We start from the raw sequence: 20,172 nt of genomic DNA, 5'->3' as shown, positions 1-20,172 counted from the left end.
CAAAAGCCAACATGGGTTTGTCAAAAACAGATCATGCCAGACAAATCTTATTGCATTTGTTGACCAGGTAACGAAATTAGTGGGCCAGAGGAATGCTGTGGATATAATTTACTTGAACTTCAGTAAGGCATTTGATAAAGTAGACCACAGCCTACTACTTGATAAGATAGAAAAACGTGGGTTAGACAGCATCACCATCAGATGAATTTGTAGCTGGCTGACCGGCCACACTCAGCATGTGGTCCTCAATGGAACTGCATCTACATGGAGGAAAGTGTGTATAGGGGTGCTCCAAGGCTCTGTTTTGGGCCCAGTGCTATTCAATATCTTCATCAAGAAGATATCTTCATCCAGAAGACAGGCTTAAGATACAGAAGGATCTTTTCAGACTTGAACACTGGGCGCTATCTAACAAAATGAAATTCAATGGTGAAAAAGGTAAGGTTCTACATTTAGGCAAGAAAAACCAAATGTACAGGTATAGTATAGGGTGTACCTTGTTCAATAGTAGTAACTGCGAGAGGGATCTCGGAGTCCTAGTGGACAATCATTTAAATATGAGCCAGCAGTGTGCTGCAGCTGCCAAAAAAGCCAACACAGTGCTAGGCTGCATTAACAGAGGAATAGAATCAAGACCACATGAAATGTTAATACCACATTACAATGCCTTGGTAAGGCCACACTTGGAATACTGCATCCAGTTTTGGTCACCATGATGTAAAAAAGATGTACAGAGAAGAGCATCAAAGATGATCAGGGGACTGGAGGCCAAAACATATAAGGAATGGTTGCTGGAATTGGGAATGTCTAGTCTAATGAAGAGAAGGACAAGGGGTGACATGATAGCAGTGTTCCAATATCTCAGGGGCTGCCACAAAGGAGTCAAGATATTCTCCAAAGCACCTGAAGGCAGGACAAGAAGCAACGGATGGAAACTAATAGTTGGAACAATTAATCAGTGGAACAACCTGCCTCCAGAAGCTGTGAATGCTCCAACACTGGAAGTTTTTAAGAAGAGACTGGACAGCCATTTGCCCGAAATAGTATAGGGTTTCCTGCCTGAGCAGGGAGTTGGACTAGATGACCTCCAAGGTCCCTTCCAACATCATCATCATCATCATCATCATCATCATCATCATTATTATTATTATTATTATTATTATTATTATTATTATTATTATTATTTCTGCTTTTGTATGCATTTTCTCTATTTCTAGTATGTTTGCTATATTCTCTTTTTATGTGCATAATGTAAAAAGATAACACAATTTCTTTTTAAAGTAAGCAATGAAAAGAAGTAAGAAAGAGTAAGTGAAACTGATTAAGGTATGGGATAAGAAAAACTTAAAGAAATAAGCTAAATCTAGTTTTCAGCTAAATCTATTTTCCCTGAAAATAAGACCTGGTCATAATTTTTTTTGCCTCCAAATGACGCACCAGGTCTTATATTCAGGGGATGTCATACTCGCTTACCTTAAGACTGCCTCAGTCAGGCCTCCCACACCCTGACACCTGTTGCACCACTACCTGAGATCTTCTGCGGCCACTTGTGGCCACATACCATGTGGTACATTACGCCGGTGCCACTGCTTGTGGCAGGAGGTTGCATGGCGTGTTGTGCTGATTGCTCCGGTACCGTCATTCATGGCAGGAGGCTGCTGCCTGAGTTCTGTGGCTGCTTATAGCTGCACACCATGAGGCATATTGAGCCAGTGCCACCACTCATGGCTCATCACACTGATTACACTGGTGCCACCACTTGCAGAAAGCTGCATGGCTTGTGGTGCCAGTGCTGCTGCTTGCGGTAGTAGGCCACATGTTGTGTTCCACCATGGTGTGCACATTTGGTGGCACAGGTGTGATCAGCACAATGAGCCACACGGCTTCCTGCCATGAGCGATGACATTGGCACAATTGCTGTGATGAGCCAGGCAGCCTGCTGAAAGTGGCAGCACCAGCATGATCAGCTTGATGAGCCACATGGCATCCTGCTCTAAGCAGCAGCACTGGCATGATGTGCCACATGGTGTGCAGCTGCAAGTGGCCACAGAAGAACTTGGGCAGTGGCGCAACAGGTTTCAGGGTTTGGGGGCCTCGCTGCAGCAGTCCTAAGGTAAGCAGGTATGGGGTGCATGGGGCAGCTCCACACTCCCATCCCTGCCCTAGCTTGCTTTTATGCATGTGCCTTGCCTCAAAACTAGAGTGTATTTAGTAGGTAGGGCTTATATTATGTACACATGTAAAAATCAAGGTAGGGGTTATTTTTGGGATAGATGTTATTTTCAGGTAAACATGGTAGCTGTGCCTCTCCATACATTAAGCCCCCTTAATTCTTGACCCTGCCTCTTGTTGGGACCATTATGGAAGATGGGCAGTCCATAAAAGAGAGTGCAGGCAAGTACATGCCAGTATTGGTTGCATAAACTATTCTGTGTAAACCACAGTAGACCATCCCACAAGGCAACTGGACTTTCTTATTTTTCTTTGAAGAAGTTTCTCATCCAAGAAGCTTCTTCAGCTCTGACTGGATGGTGAGGAATGGCAGGATTTATACTCTTTGCAGACAGCTGGTCATTTGCATTCTTTTAGCTTCTCTGTGTCGCTAGGGTCACCTGAGTAGTGTAAATGGATGTTGAGCCTTCTTGGAACTGTTGAAAGGACCATGTTGTAGACTGGGGATAGATGATGTCATATCCCTCCTTCTCTATTGAGAGAGGGCTGTTCAGTTTTGACATAGATGGCCTCTTTGACCCCTCTTTCAAGCCAGCGGTCCTCTCGGTCCAGAATGTGGACTTTGGACAGAAATGACTGTTGGTTTGTCTCTGCTTATTCCTTTTGCAATGTCCTCTGAAAGGAAATGGTATGTGTACTTGTTCTACATCATTTCATTGTTGCCTGTCTTTTGCCTAATACACAAATTGGGAGGGTAGTTTTTGGTGTGTACGAGTATTGTAGATTCCTTCTATTTGTATCTCATGGTATTTCCATCTGTTCTGAAAGGAAATTTAGAAGGTACTATCAGTGCAGTGACCATACATCCTTTATTATAAAGGACAGTCCTTTACAGTATTTCAGAAAGCAGTCCTTTACATTAATTTAATTGAATTACATTTTTTTGTTTTTCCCTAGAATTTTGCAAACAAAAACCTTGTAAAACAAATTCATAAACAATTTTTTATTCTTATGAACCTCTTTAGATTTTCCTCTTTTTCAGGTTTGTCCCTGATTTTTCTAAGGAAATATATTCACTGTAATTATAAGTCAAAAAGTCAAGTAATAGGAAGATGACTTCCAAATAAAAATATCTTGGAAGACTGTTGCTTTATCTCTGCTCAGAAAATATCTCTTATTGGGACTGCCATTGAAATAGCTAAGGGGTTTTGCCCTTAGGGATGTCCCTGAACAAGAATATACTACCAAAGAAAATTGTAAAATGGGGGGGTTGCACGTAGCCCATTTGTTTTAATGCAGCTTAGTAATTGCTTTTTTAAAAAAATTATCTGGAAAGCAACAAGCATGATTGTATAAAAAACAAGTTAAGTAGATGCAAAAGGGAAAGTCTATTAGGCCTAATATCTTCTCTTCAACTGCAGGTTCTTTTGAAAGAGGTTGCTGTTGCTTTAGGTTGTCTTTTGAGCAGCTGTAATCTAGTTGTGACATTCAGTATCTTCTGCTGGCACCTGTTTCCTCTCTCCCTTCCTCTTTCATACAAAGTTTAATTTAGTTTTGCACTAAGATAGATACATTTCTGGATTAAGAAATCATCAAACAAGCTTGCAATTTAAATTTGGCCATATAAAACACCATCCCCTCCCTCTTTACTAGATAAAAATATTTTTTTAGCTACACATAAAGCAAGTAGAACAATAGAAGCATAAAACTGGGCAACCTGGAAAAATAGAAGGAGGAAGATGTGTTGGCTATATTTGCCGCCTTGAGTTACTTGTAAAAATAATAAAAGTGGGATACAAATAAATAAATAAAATATTCTATGGTGGAATCTTCATAAATTTTCTTTTGCACTTTGAGTAATTGGAAAGCACTTGGTAAATTATTTTGTCAGACAGTAACCACATGGAAGAGAGCCCTTTCAGCTTGGATACAGACTATCATATCGAGGTTTAGACTCATATGAGAAGAATATGAGCTGGCAATCAAAACAGCAGTAAGTGCTGTTGTTGTAAACGGTGCCAATGAGTGGAAAATGCCAACTTACTTTTCTTGTCTGTTGATGGAAAACATTTAGTTCCAAAAGATTCAATATGACTAACCCAGATGCCAAACATTTAAGAACACTTTTACAAAAGTGTTTAATATATCCTGGAACTCTAAACCTTTGCCAAATAAATTGACTTTCACAAATCATTCCAAACTGAAAGAAATATTATCTCAAATTATATGGAAACTGCATTTTGTTCAACTGATTCAACATTTAATTCCAATTGCTATAACTATGATTAGCAAGACTGAGTATTTTAGTGTGACCTATGTAGAGCAAGAACAGTTGTTACATTCAAAACAGTAGAAATGAAGGATAGTATATTTGAATTCAAGTATTCTATTCATTACAAAATTATCCCATTTTTCAAAAAATACAGCCAACCATACATCTAATCTTCATTATACTCCATCAATCAAATTTACATAATAATGGTAATGTTTTATCACAATTTCATAAAAACATGGCTTTAAAAAGATTGCTTTATTCTGAGGACTTGGTATAGATGGTTATGATTAAATTAGGTCACATTAATTTCAGCAACCCTTAAGTCCTAAACAATATCCCACAAAGCTATTAATCATTTCCTTCTCCTTGTAAATGCTCCTTTCATCTACTCCAACTGGAGTACATGTAGTATTTGGCAGAGTAAGCTATTTTAGAGGGAGAAATATTATAATATGTACATAATTATACATAATTCAAAAAACATCAAGGATGTGCTTTTTTTGCATTCAAGAATCAGTTATTTGCATTTGTTAATTTGTTCCTGAAGACTTCAGAACTCTTAGAGAGGGTTTTAAATATTATCAGGCTGTGTGTTACTCATGTTTAACTGGCAGACATAGATATCAGATATTTATACATTGATCTGAAGCACAATCATCCACCATGAATTTTTCATTAATACATATATTCTTTTATTTCACCAAGTATGGTTTGCAGCTTTTATTGGACACCAATATTTGTATTTTTAGAAAACAGCATTTTTAAGAGAACACAGTGAGAAATCAAGCTCATTTCTAATGTTAATTTTTTATAGATGCCTGTCCATTTTAATTTCATTATTCATCAACAGCACGGAATAAATATGTCAGCAAACTAGCAAAGATATTTTGACAATATATTTAAAACAATATTTTAGTTCATAATTAGGAATTGATCTGTTATGTAGTGCACATGATTAGTGACTCATTATTGCTCTGGTGCTATTTTTGAGCATTATTGTTAAACTCATTTAAATGTTGAAAGTGTATGTAATTTACTCAAGCCTTTTTTTTAACATTCTTAGAATTTCCATCATGATGGTCTTAGACCAGAATGGGGTTTAAAATCCTACCATAGCGCCACTTATTGCCAAGCAATAATGTTATTGATATAGTATATATCAATGTATGCACATTAAAAGTAAAGTGATAGTGACATGTAACAAGATAAATATTTGTTACAAATGAAACTAAATTTTATGATAGTAAATTTCTAGGACTTTGCCTTTATTATACATGTTAGCACAGGGAACATTCTTCTCAAATTTGTCTTATTCTTATCTATCTTATTCTTTTATGACTGTTTTAAATTATTGTTCCTGCCTCTTTAAAATGTATTGTTTATTTATTACAGACTTCCCCAAATTTCTATCTTTGGAATTTTCTTCAGCAAAATGAATACAGTGTTTTAGCTGCCTATTACTTCAGAAAAGTAAGTTGTAGATTTATGGATAAATTGATACTACACAAGCAACCTGCATGACATTTACAGAAACTATTTACATAAAATGGTTTCTTTCTTCATTACATGAATATAATGTGCACAGGACTGCAATTGTTAATTACACACATTTTTACTGGCAGCAGACTACTTTGGGATGATCAAAAGTTATACCATAAAAGTTTCTGTTTTAAACGTATGTAAATTACTAAAGCAAGCAGTTTTGATACTGTAGTTCTGTTTTCTCCAACTGCTTCTTCTTTATCATAATTTTTGCATGCTAACATTTATTTAGTAACAAAGAAAAATAGATATTATACAGTTGTCAGAAGAATTTTCAGTCTGATTCAGAGGCAGATATCTCAATGAAGGACTCAGGACAATTGCTTGAAGAAAAGGTAACGTTTACTTGACAATCAAACAGTGAAACCAACAGCCAACGATCAAAGGTGGCCACAAGCACATGATAAAAGTCAGTTGTATTATTTATAGAAGAGTTTGTTTCTTGTTTTAGAAAGCACTGTGAAAATAGTTCACTTGGGTGGGTGAGACAAGTCAGGTGGGAGAAAATGTGGTTTGTCATCCTGCAAGGTCTTGTAATCGTCCTTTTCTGGGTGCACATGTTGACGTTGGGTGATAGCTTTACAATTGGGGGGCATCCTATTGTGTGTGTGAGACAGATTTTCATACCTTGAGGTGATTTTTTTCTGTTTTAATTGGGTTGCCAGTGTTTGCTCATTTCCTGCTGAGAGATGTGCTTAGTTTTAGCCAAGGTGTCAAAATTAGCTGAAAGGCTTAGGCAATCTTTAGTTTTGTGGTCTGATGCTCACTGATAGCTCAAGGATGACTAGGGCTAGTGGATGGTATGGATGGCCAGGGTGGCATGGTGGCTTTTTCTTCTCACACAGAAATAGATGTATCCCAATCAGTGCATAAGTAGTCAGAATCAGCTGTCTCTCCTGATACTCACTCCTAGGACCCACTCCCCATGCTTCCACATCTGAGACAATCCAGAGCAATATTAGCTCTCCTACTTCCTTTATTTCTATGTTGATACACTAATTTCATTCATGACAAAAAGTTCCAGTGGAGAGTATGTACATTGGTTGAGCAGAATATTCGGAGTACATTCAGAGCTAAGTATATAAAAGTCTGACCAGAATAAAAATTACCTTCCTTCAAAAGTTGCTTTAATCATAGTTTAACCTCTGAACACAATGATGGAATCATAGAATTGGAAGGATCATTTTTATAAAATAGCCTAATGTCTGCTCATGATGGCTTTTCATGATTGTACAAAATGTAGATTCTACATAATATAGATACATGGAATTATATTATAACATTTACATAAAAATGATTTGAAGAAAAGTGACTTTCTTTTGAAACTCAGATGAAAGTTCATGTAAGCAAACACTAAGTGATAATGGTTAGTGTAATGGGAATTGCAATTTAATGAAGTCTGTGATTGCAGATGATTGTTTTTTATTGTGAAAGCTTATGCAACACTAATCAACAATAAAATTATTAGGCTTTTTTTTTAAGGAAAAACTTGATTTTAATTCAGTACTAACATGTAAATTTTGGAAATAAAATAGGTTTACCACATGAAAAAGTGCAGTTGGTACTTTAAGCAATGCTAAAGAGGGACACTGTTTTGCTGTTTCAGTAAAATATGCTGAATCCTAGATATTCTTTTTCTTGTGATAAATGCAAAATATATTTAACACCAGCCCCAAGAAACGACCGCTGTAGTGATTTATTAATCTTAACTGCAAGTTAGTGGAGAGTTTCTCCTGAATTACTCAAAAGCTTCCTTCAGCTTGTTGGTATGAAGTCTCAGTTCCCCATAAATGAGATTTATATACCATTTATATACCAAGATAGGCATAGGAAATCACTTATCATCAGTGCTTTTTTTGTAAAAGAAAAAGTTGCCGGAACTCACACATGTCATACAACCCACCTTGCCTACCCTACAAGGTTCCATCCAAAAAAGGTGCCGGAACTCCGTTCTGAGCGTTCTATGAGGAAAAAAAGCCCTGCTTATCATTATCAGTTCTCTTTATTACTGATGTCACTTGTCCCAGTGGAAAGTATAAGGCATACATCTATTCCTTAAATGAAGAGCCAGAACACATGATTATATAATTCTTTATCTGTGATTGCAAAATATCTTACTTGCTTTAGCTTTGATACTATTCTGTATGCATGAGTTCACACAGTCGTTAGAGTAGTAACAGCTGCATAGAATTCAGAGTTACTAAAGCCCATCTGCCCTTGATCTAAAGACTTCCTGCAACAGCTATTGAAGCTTGCCTTCTCGCACAAGCAAACAGGAGTTTGGCTGGGAAATTCTCCTGAGGAGGTAGAAGAGAGAGGAGGATAAGAAAGAAAATTGAATGATCGCTATTACTGAGGTATGATTCGTAACTGCTGCTAGTTCACAAATATTGCCGATGGATTATTGTATGTGACTAGATTATTCTTTTTTTTAAAAAAAACAAGTTTTATTGGTTTTCCAGTTAAAATCTTCATATTTAGAAAGCATCATGGTGACTGGGTAATCAGAGATTCAGTAACAAAGTTTTCAGTACATAATTCAGATTACATTATCAAAACATCCTTCTCTATTTCCCTTAACATTTCATACAACCAGTTTAAACTAATGAACTTCTAGAAATAGCATGGTCAGTTAAAAAAAATTGTCAATTCAATTTCATTGAAATATATCTATGACCTATTATTAAAGTTTACCTAATTTTAATTTTAATTATATTATTCAAATTTAGTCTTTAACATCCCAAATAATATTCACAACCCAAATTTCCCTTATTTCATTACAGCAAAAATTATAGCGTCTAACATGTACACAGTGGCTGAGTAGCTATGTTCTACCTAATAAACATTGTCTGTTTCACATCCTAATACATCACACGTTACTGACAGGGCCACAGCCTATGTTTATCAATCTACAATTACTTATACTCGACCAAATTCTATTTTAAATTTTAGCTAATTCTTAAATAGAATAATCAAACATCTTTTAACATTACAGGTATTACACATCAGTCATGCAAGAAAAGAAAGGTATCCAAAAAGAGAAGCCACCTTCTGGTTGGTGATTCAGTTATAAGGGATGTAAATTTAGGAAAGGATACAGAGGTTTCAAAAGAGGTCAGGTGTCTTCCAGGTGCTACTGCCAGTAGGGACAAAAAGCGTATTTTCAAAATAGTCAACAATGCCAGCAATGACTGTGATGTGGATGCTATTGTACATCTTGGCACTAATGATCTGTCCCAAAAGGATGTAATCTGTGTGCAGAATGATTTCCAGAGCTTGGGGCAGGAACTCAGCAGGATAGGCTGTAGGCTCACTTTTTCAGAGGTCTTACCAGTCTATAAGGAGCAAAATGGAAAAGGCCAGCATATAGCAGAATTTAATATGTGGCTAAAGGAGTGGTGTAAAGGAGAAGGCTTTGGTTATATTAGTCACGATGTCTGTAGCTGGTCCAATGAAAAAATGTACAAAAGAGATGGTCTGCATCCATCCAAGAAAGGGACTGAGTTACTTGGCAATAAATTCACAGCTTTTCTGGAGGAACATTTAAACTAAACAACGGGGACAGTAAGTTAATTGATACCGAACATCACTGTCCCCGGCAATCTAAGAAAATAGGGGAAGTCAGGCACCACAAAAGTTATGTAGCAAGTAAACACAGGGTCAATCATAAAAGACTCAAATGTCTATACACCAATGCGCAGAGTATGAACAGTAAGCAGGGTGAACTAGAAATTCAAGTAAATGAGGGCGGATATGATATTGTTGCCATTACGGAAACATGGTGGGATGAAACCCACAAATAGAACACACAGCTACAGGGATTTAAATTATTTAAAAGAAACAGGCTAAACAAAAGAGGAGGTCGAGTTGCTCTCTATATAAGAAATAACTTTATCTCCACAGAAATAGAGCAGGGCTTTTCAACCAGTGGCACAGGTACCACCTGTGGTACATTGGCACCTGGCAGGTGGTATGCAACCATCCTAAAAATGTGATAGCGGGGGAGGGGAATGAGCTGAACCGGTGGCAGATGGCTAGAGCTGCAGGGCTGTCAGGGCCCAGCGGAAGCGCCAGGATCAGCACTAGGCTCCAGCTGGAGCTCGGCACTGATCCCGGCACATCTGCTGAGCCCAGAAGAAGCACCGATCTGCTGGAATGTGCAGCATCTCCAGGGTCTTGTGATTTACATTCAGATGCTTGGCAACTGATTCATATTTATGACGGTCACAGTGTCCCAGGGTCGTGTGAAGTGACCAAAACCTGCTGCAACCACCCAGCAGACAGAGGGAATAAAAACCAAACACCAACCCCACCCCACCCCACCCCGCTGCCAATCCTCAACAGAAATGCTCACAACAATGAAAACCTCAGACAGGAAGAAGAGTGCTGCCTGGCAGGCAGGTTGGTGTCTTGCTTAGCTGTGGCTTGGGGGGCACTTTTTTCAGTGCCATTGTTACTTCGAACAGTCACTAAGCAAACTGTTGTAAGTTGAGGACTACCTGTACTTCATCACTTTTTTTCTTCTTTTTTTTTTGGTCATCACGTTTTTGACACCTTGCTAGGCAACTGGTGGTACTCGGATGTTGCCATATCCTAAAAGTGGTACAATGCGTGAAAAGGTTGAAAAGCATTGAAATAGAGCACAATGATGAAAACTGTAAACTTGAATGCATTTGGGTCAATATAAAAGGTGAAAAAAATGACATTGCCATAGGTGTATACTATAGGCCGCCCAACCAAGCAGAGGAAATAGATGAACTTTTTGCTAGTCAGCTAACTAAGGTATGTAGGAAGCACATCACAATAGTAATGGGGGACTTTAATTACCCTGATATCAACTAGGAGACAAACTCTGCACCAAGTGGAAGATCAAACAGATTCCTGACAAACCTAGCAGACAACTTTCTCTCCCAAAAAGTAGAGAAGGGAACTAGGGGAAAATTAGCCATATTGGATTTAATTCTCACTAACAGAGATGAAATGATAGAAAGTGTCGAAGCCACAGGAACCTTGGGGGGGAAGTGATCATGCAATATTGGAATTCAACATTATGGAAGCACAAGCAATAGAACACAGCCAAACTAGAGACTTGGACTTTAAAAGAGCTAATTTCAATAAACTTAGAGAGACCTTGGGAAGAATTCCATGGATGAGAATCCTAAAGGGGAAAACAACTCAAGAAGCTTGGGAAATTTTGAAAAGTGAGATAATAAAGGCCCAGTCTAGCACAATACCAACAAAGAAGAAAAATAACAGCTCTCAAAAGAAACCAGCATGGCTGCATAAAGAACTCTCTGATAAATTAAAAGATAAAAAAGACAAGTATAATAAGTGAAAAGAGGGACACATAACTAAGACAGAATATCAGCAAATAGTCCGTGCCTGCAAGGATGAAATGAGGAAAGCTAAAGCTCAAAATGAACTAAGGCTTGCAACCACAAACCATTTGTAATCATTATGTTGTTGCCCTGTTAGTTCTAGTCTGTGTATAGGTGTATTCTGCTGGGTGATCCCTACTTATGGAACCATTAAGGATACATCTGAGATGGATGCTGTGGAGTTGGTTCCTGAACTGGTTAGCAGTTGCACTAGGTGATATCTAAGGTCCCATATAACCTGCACGTGCTATGATTCTATGCTAAAAAAAGGATGGCTAATTAACAGTTGAAACACAGTCTTTTTGCAGGCACCAGAAAGGAAACACATAGACATCCTTTCCTTTCTATATTTGTGAGTCTGTATGTTTGTGAGCACGTGTCATTAGTAGAAATGAAATAGTTAATGAAAAGGAATCCCCTGATTTTATGCCCACCTCTCTACCCAGTTCAGTGGTCCTCCATCATGTAAATGCATCCAGTATAGGCATTTCTCTAAAACAATGATCTCTTCTTAAATGTATTGGCTGTATTTTTATCTCATTTATCTCTCAGGAAAAGAGAAAGAGAGGTGTCTGTTTACTTTATATAACACAGGACAATAAAAAACTTATATTAATAGAAAATTGATCTAGTCCAGTCTCTCAAGATCTGAGCTATAGGAACTATTTAAAGACAGTGGCAATCTTATGCAATCAGTTTTTGGAGAGCAACATTCTAAAAAACACTAATCTATCTATAGATGCTATCTTTCTGTCCCTCCCTATTAATATATTTACATTGTTTCATTTTTCAGGTCCATACATCCAACACTGAATTTTCCAACCTAATGAATTGTACATTATGGTTCGTGTCAACTTGTTTAGAAAATGGGCGTTCAGAATTCTCATTTTCATTTTGGTCCTGACTGTTTGTCTGTGGAAGGAAATACGGAAAGGAATTTACGTCTCCATAGAAACAGAAAGCCAAACTGATCATCTGCAGCTGTGGAAATGGATTACAATGAAATCAGGAATGGGCCAGAATAAAACTGTCAATAGCACAGGCAAAGTCATTTTGTCTAACAAAGTATCCCAGGTTAAATTTAACCATATTGAACATAACCCAAAAGAAATCATAGTCTGGAACAAGAATAGTTCTTCCCGACTTCTTAGCCCTAGACTCCAAATGGCAAGAAAGTATTACTTAAAAATGAACAAACATCATGTGAAATACACTGGACCAAAGAATGCTGCTAAACTCAGCCCAGAGCAAGTGTTGTGCCAGCTTCAGAAAAAAGTAGACTTTAGGATGATAATTGCATCTGATGGCCCTTTTAATACACCTGAATGGGAGACATACCTGCCTAAGAAAAATATCAGCATGGAACTGGGCAAGCTAGGCCGATGTGCAGTTGTATCCTCTGCAGGATCTATTAAGAAGTCACATTTGGGAGCAGAAATAGGTTTGTATTTGTATATTTTTCTGTTACAATAAATGCAAGTAAATATGATTAAATGTTTTGTTGTTCAGTTTTCCATGTAATGGGGCAGGGAAAAACTAGTTTATCCTGAAGTAACTGGTAGAATCAATGGAACGACTTGCCTCCAGAAATTGTGGGTGCCCCAACAGTGAAGGTTTTTTTAATAATAAGCGATTGGGCAGCCATTTTTCTGAAATGGTATAGGGTTTCCTCCCTGAGCAGAGGGTTGGATTAGAAGACCTCCAAGGTCCCTTCCAGCTCTGTTATTCTGTTGTTCTGAATACAAATATCTGGAGGGCATGAACTTGGACAAAGCTGAAAACTCTGGCTGGAAGCCCCAGCCATTTTCCCCTGCTATCAACTTGTCCAGATTAAGGTTCATATGGTTGTTCCTCATACACTCCAGTTAATTGCAATCAATCAGAATCATGTTATGTTTCCCTTTATTGTAAGAGAGGCAGCTGCAGGCATTGGACAAAGCCATATGTGCCCAACTCCACAGCTTAATATAAGACTTTTTTTCAAATACATGACAAGAACATTGACATGACATTGAAAATTGTTCCTAGTTTTTTTCTGTACAACATAGGAGAATTTCATAGCTGAACTACTGAAATGTTGAAGACTTTGATCTGAGATGCACTCAGTTCATATTTTCTGTTTTTTCAGACAGCCATGATGCAGTCCTGAGGTTTAATGGAGCCCCTACCAAAGGGTTTCAGGTAGATGTTGGTGAGAAAACTACAATACGTCTTGTTAATTCTCGGGTAAGTCAGCTAAGTAACAAGAGAAGTGGGAGAAGTTGCTTCATTCTTTCTGGTGCTACTAGTACTAGCCCTCTGCTCTTCCCCAGTAGCATATTGGATGCCTTCTGACCTGAGGGGCTCATCTTCCAGCGTTATATCTTTTTGCCTTTTGGTACTGTCCTTGGGGTTTTCATGGCAAAGATACTGGAGTGGGTTGCCATTTCCATCTCCAGTGGATCATGTTTTGTCAGAACTCTCTGCTATGTCCTGTCCATCTTGGGTGGCCCTGCACGGCATAGCTAATAGCTTCATTGAATTACGCAAGCCCCTTCACCACGGACAAGGCAGTAATCCATGAAGGGGTAATTGGATATTAAGTTAAATTTAGCTTTTGTCCAGATCATTATCTGTTAGTTTATTTAAATGTTAATTGAATGTTATTAATTTAATGTAGCTTTTGTCCAGATCATATCTACTTCTGCCTTAGGCCTGCCAGCTTTTTTATAGCTGACATTCAAGGACCATAGTCCAAAAATAGAGGTACAGTTTTTGCTAGATTAATAGACTGTCAAGATATGTCTCCCAATTTCCAGAAAGTTTTCTTTATTTCTTTATATTATGAACAGGGGGCTTTTGAATATTTTCATAGTTTCTTCTGCTTTTGCAAGTTGTTCTAACTTTTTTATTATTTTATTAAAGGAAGAGTGCAGTAATTTATTCTCTATTACAAATCTTTACATAAATATGCTGGGTGCCCATGTTTCATTATTAAAAATGCCCCATAAGAGAATTCCTTTCTCTGTTTTTTCTTGGAGTTTAATTGAAGCTTGGGAAGCAAAAGGGCTGCAGAACCTGGAAATTGCATTCTGTGATAAAAGGGAGGGGCTGCATGGACACCTGTCATCTATGCAAAGACTGCCAAGCCTCATGAGAATTTCACTGAAATTTTCTGTTTCTATTTTCTTAAAAAACATTGAAAGCAATTTTTCCAACTTGAGTGAAAGAATAACCAAAATAAACTCAGGTGTAATTAAAGGCAAGGCACTATTTTTAGCTATGCAATCAATCCTTTTAGATGGAAACTTTTAGATACTTCTTAACATATTGTGTAATAAAAATTTAAAAAAACAATTCGGCTTCTTATTTATGTTGCAGGAATCCAAACAATAAAACAGTCAAGAGATGCAGCTTTGATTCCAAAGTACAGCTTTGACTCAAAATAAATGTATTGCCAGAAAGTGATTTGTATATGATTTGGATTTTGAGGAAATGACACAGGAAACTTTCTGCACGCAATGGGTAGTGGGGGGAGGGAGGTGTTAAGCCTTTGCAATTACAGTTCTGACCCACAACGTGCATGCTATTATTAGTCTTTGCCGGAAAAAAATATCTTTAGTGCCTATAAACTAATGTCAATGATGAAAAAAAAGCTTCACTGGAATTGTACAATCACCATGAAAATTATTCTCCCTTTGTCTAGTAAAAAGAAAAGAAAATAATTGCGAATAACGATGATAATACTCTACCTAAAAGTTGTAATGGGAATAATCCCTATTATGGATTTCAGGACAGTTCAGTATAATTCTGCATATGTTTACTTAGAATTAAGCATTAATTGTCCTATCAGTCAGTGGTACAATAATTATATCTGGAGTTGACATAGAATAATTGGGTTTGATGTAGATTTCTGAGGTAACTAGTGAAAAAGAAAAAAAATGAAGTTGTTATGGAAGTTGTAAGTGTTTGTACACTACCTTGAATGCCACTTGTAAATTTTCTGACTGGTGATGGCAGAATTTGTAGTCTACCACCCTGGAAGAGGGGAAGGCTACTTTAGTGCATTCCTCATTTTATATTTTAAAATTGTTGTAAAGTGATCAAAGGAAAGAATGAAAACAAATATCATGAATGATGGATTGAGCCTGTATTCTATTTCAAATTCTAAGACTGCATGTCTTTAACTGGGTCCATTTTTTATGACTCAGTCTTCAACATAGTTAAAATTTGAAATCTAATTTAGTCAGAAAAGAATTCATATTCTCTGCAGTTCATAACAATCTATTTTTTATATTTTTACACTTTATTTGGACCACAGTTCCAGAATATTTCAATAGTAGCCTTCTTCAGAATTGCAATGCCTCAAACTGCATTGCAATTCTAAAGACTTCAGAAAGTTGTAGTCTAACATGTTTGGAGGGTACCAGGTTGTAAAGGAGTATTCAAGAGATTCCATATTCATTGCAGCTGACCCCATCAAACAATACTGGAATGCATGAAGCATATGATGAATGCAGTGCGGTGATGAAAATGGAGCCACTGAAAATCATTCCTTCCGTAGAAATACAAGTTTAACTGAGTACATAGTTAAACAACAATTATGAGAACAAAACAAAATTAACTCTTACTGTATGGTTACTGTATGGTTATGGTAAACCCTCTATTTTTTCTATAATCTAGAAGCAGCATTTTTATCAAAAGTTAATGTTTACATTTGGAGAAAGTTGCAGGCATTTGAGAATTAAAGGCTTTGCTAGATTTTTATTACAAAATTACACAATAGAAATTGTATGGAAAATTGAAAGAGGGAACGCTGACCGATTTCTGCTGCCTATCAGAGTTGGATCTTTGGCATTATCTGAATAAAAATTAATGCATGCACTCTCCAACTGGTGATCACTTGTAAATATCTTGTATCTTTCTTCATCCTGTACTTTATTTATCTATTTTCATATCTATATATCTAGGCAATGATATTGTGTTTACTTGGGTTAGAATAGATTCAAATTGCAAAAAGTATTTGTAGGGCCTACATTTGTTGTTTCTCTGGAATAATCAAATTGGCTCATGGATGTCCTGCTTGAGTTCTTTTAGCTGTGAATATGGCATCCATTTATTGTAAGATAAGTTTGTAAGCCATAGTCAACCAGCTTTGCACACAGTAGAATAGGTGTTTACAGTATATTGTATACTGCCTGCAAAATTTTATTTATTTATATATTTTATTTATGTGCTGCCTATCTCATCTGGAGGGGATTCTAGGCAGCATACAAACATTAAAACCAGATAAAACAGTAACAATAATGTTTAGTTATACTAAATGTGTTATGTATGCAGGCACCTGCATAGCAACAGCCACCAGGGGGCAGTGGCCTGAACGGTTTTGGCGGGAAACCTAGTTTCGGCGGGAAACCTAGGGCCAACCCCATTGGCTGTCCGCCTACCTGGCTAGGTATTTAAGGAGGCCAGGTAACCCTCATTCCTCAGTACGCTACCCTCCCAATAAAGAGCTGAACTCGTACTCCGGCTGGTGTCTCTTCCTTGCGTCGGACCCACTACATTACAGTGGCAACGAGGATGGGATTTGCTGCCGACAATGAGCTGAAGTCACTTGGGGAGTGCACCTCACGCTGAAGGAAAGAGGAATCTTCCCTTCCTCCCAACGAGACCGCCAGCCAACCGGACCACACCGGTCACCGCACCCGTGACTCAAGACCCGAAACCAGCACCGCGATGGCAAGGGCCGGACAACCCCGCGAATTTGACACCTGCCACCCCGAGACATGGGCCCGGTACCTGGCTCACGCCAAACTGTACATGCGGTTCAACCAGATCTCAGAGGACGGCGCGAAGGCGGCAGCCCTGCTCTTCATCGGGGGACCTGTGCTCCTAGAGATCGCCATGAACCAGTTCGCCCCAGAGGCCATCAATACCGTCGCGTACCGGGACCTCGTTGCCAAGCTCAATGCCAACTTCCGGTCCCAGTGGTCCAAATTGGCCATGAAGTCACAGTTCAAAAAAAGGGACCAGTGCCCCGATGAGTCCAGTGCCGAATTCCTCACCGCCCTACGAGAAGCCGCCATCGCCTGCAAGTTTTCGAACTTTGAGGAGCGGCTACGGGACTGGCTGGTTTGCGGCCTACGAGATAGGCAGCTGCAAGAGCGCCTGTTCGAAAGAGAGGAGGTTTCTCTCCAGGAAGCTGAAGACACCATCCTGGCCCACGAAGCGGCCTGTGGGGCCGTCCAAGCAGTCCAGGAGACCAGAACCGACAGCCAGGCGGTCAGCATCCACCGGCAGGTCACCACAGCCGAGGACGAGCAGAGCATCGACCTCCTCCAGTGGAAGCCGACCCCCGACCAGCGAGGCAGATGCCCAGACAAGCCCAGGCCCTCTAGCAATGCCACCAACCCGCAGAAGTGCGCAGGGTGTGGTGGAAACCACGTGCACAGCCTCTGTGTTCCGGTCAGCCACATGTCGGGCCTGCAAGAAAACAGGCCACATAGCCGCGGTCTGTCGTAGCCGCCGCCCCCGAGAAGAGATCCACGAGCTACAACTGGAGGAATCGCCGTTCGAAGGTACTGGGGCCCCTACCAAAACGCGAATTGGCTATGTTGAGAGCCGGCTGGCCATTAACCACACTGCTCAAACCCAAAATTAGATTAACAATCCACTTGCAAGGCGTTCCTTGCAGCATGGAGCTTGACTTCGGGTACGCGGTCTCCATCATTTTGGATGAGACCCTTAACTATATTAATAGCCGGAGTAAGCAGCAGATTAAATTACGGCCTACAAAATTAACCCTGACTGACTTCCAGAATTCGCCGGTCAAGGTAAGGGGGGAGGCTACCGTCTCGGTGGGGTTTAAGGGTCATGAAGAGCACCTGGAGGTTGTAGTGGTAGAAGGCCGGAGAGCCAGCCTGGTTGGTCTAGACTGGTTTGAGGCCCTAGGAATCACAGTCTCTGGGATCCACCGGATCCAGGGAGACTCCGTCGAGGCCGTCTGCAAGGAGTTCGCAGACGTCTTCAACGGGATGCTGGGCCGGTACACAGGGCCCCCCATCTTGTTCAAGCTTAACTCAAACGTTCCCCCTGTTTGGGTCCGGCTGCGGCGAGTCCCCTTCGCGCTCAAACACAAAATCGAGTGCGAGCTGGACAAGCTGGTGGCCCAGGGAATCTTAGAGCCCGTAGATGGGGGGGAGTGGGAAACCCCAATCGTCAACCTGCTCAATTCCAATGGGGAAATAAGGATCTGCGCCAACTACAAGTGTTCGGTGAACCGTGCCCTAAACCCGCACGCTTACCCGGTCTCCACGGTCAGCCACATTCTCGCTTCCCTCCAAGGCGGCGCCATCTTTGCAAGGCTCAATCTTGTGCAGGAGTACCAGCAACTCACAGTTACTAGGGCAACACACTACACCATGCGTTGCTGCGTTGCCCCAGCAGAACTTCGATGGGGACGGCATCTCATCACCAAGCTGGACCGTCTACACCCGGACTGAGTATCAGCAGAGACAGATAGGCCACCATCATCATCATCATCACCAGCACACAGGGTTCTCAACTTGGGGGACCTGGTCTGGGCAAGGAACTATGGGGCAGGGCATCCATGGATTCCAGGGACAGTGGTTGAGAAAACTGGATCCCTCTCTTACATCATGGGGGTGGAGGGGTACAGACTCATAAGGCGACACATCGACCAGCTCAGAGGAAGGGTCCCTGAGTACACCACACACGCCCAACTGGATAGCCACACCCCAGGGGAGGCCAGCCCAACCGGGAACAACTCAGAACCGGAACCAGAGGAGGAGGGCCCCCTGTCACCAGTTTTGCTCAACCCAGCACAGAGGTTTCACGAACCGGCTGTCCAAGTCCAGGGCCAAGCCACACCCAGACAGTCCACCCAGCCCCACAGGACGCCTGCCTATTTAGCGGACTATGTGTGCAAGTGACCACCACACAGTTGCCTTGTATTAACACACAGTGTATATAGTTATAATATTGTTCTATAGTTGTTATGTGGTTCTTCTCTAAGGGGGGAGGGGTGTTATGTATGCAGGCACCTGCATAGCAACAGCCACCAGGGGGCATTGGCCTGAACGGTTTTGGCGGGAAACCTAGTTTCGGAAGGAAACCTAGGGCCAACCCCATTGGCTGTCCGCCTACCTGGCTAGGTATTTAAGGAGGCCAGGTAACCCTCATTCTTCAGTACGCTACCCCCCCAATAAAGAGCTGAACTCGTACTCTGGCTGGCGTCTCTTCCTTGCGTCGGACCCACTACATTACAAAATATTTATCATTAAAAGATGTCTGGAGAAAGGACCATGAAGACCAATGGGGAGAATAAGGTCTTCTATCAATCTACTAACCACCTCCAGAGTGATACCTCCCTGTTGGGACCCCAGGCCCTCTGGTAAAACCAGATCTTCAGGGCCCTTACCCTTCAGGAGAGTCAGTGCAGATCTCAACTCGGGAGGTTTGATATTCCATGGGGTCAGGGTTAGGGCTAGAGGTTAGGGTTGTTCAGTGCTATGGCAAAATTTTAAATGATAAAAATTCATCTGGGGGAGTGCCTGTGGGCGTGAGGGTGCATCTCTGTGAAGGTATTTGAGGTATTTCTATTATTATTTTTTTTACTGTTTCAGCAAATAAAATAGGGAAAATATGTATGAAAGTAAAGGTTCGAGATCATGGGGATGTTGGAAATGCATTTCAGATCTTTGCTTAAACATTCAAAATTAGAATTGCACTCAGTCTGTACGTATGTGTGGCTACTATATGACTCACATATTAAGCCTGTATTCATGTCCTTGAATACTTTTTCCT

The 20,172-nt window shown here is 40.1% G+C and overlaps 1 protein-coding gene across 2 annotated transcripts in view; it reads left to right on the top strand.

The window, feature by feature from the left end:
- The first annotated feature begins 8,270 nt into the window (after nucleotides 1-8,270).
- The window catches only part of ST6GAL1 (ST6 beta-galactoside alpha-2,6-sialyltransferase 1), a 31,820-nt gene continuing 19,918 nt past the window's right edge, over nucleotides 8,271-20,172 (top strand). For both annotated transcript variants that reach the window (XM_083364956.1, XM_083364955.1), the window contains exons 1-3: nucleotides 8,271-8,346; nucleotides 12,161-12,808; nucleotides 13,496-13,593. In XM_083364956.1, coding sequence (XP_083221082.1) covers nucleotides 12,208-12,808; nucleotides 13,496-13,593 — 699 coding nt within the window. In that variant the 5' untranslated portion in view covers nucleotides 8,271-8,346; nucleotides 12,161-12,207. The remainder of the gene's footprint in view (nucleotides 8,347-12,160; nucleotides 12,809-13,495; nucleotides 13,594-20,172) is intronic.

The sequence above is a fragment of the Vipera ursinii genome, assembly GCF_947247035.1.
Source record: "Vipera ursinii genome assembly, chromosome: 5".
NCBI lineage: Eukaryota > Metazoa > Chordata > Lepidosauria > Squamata > Viperidae > Vipera > Vipera ursinii.
This window is presented reverse-complemented; position numbering and strand designations above follow the sequence as displayed.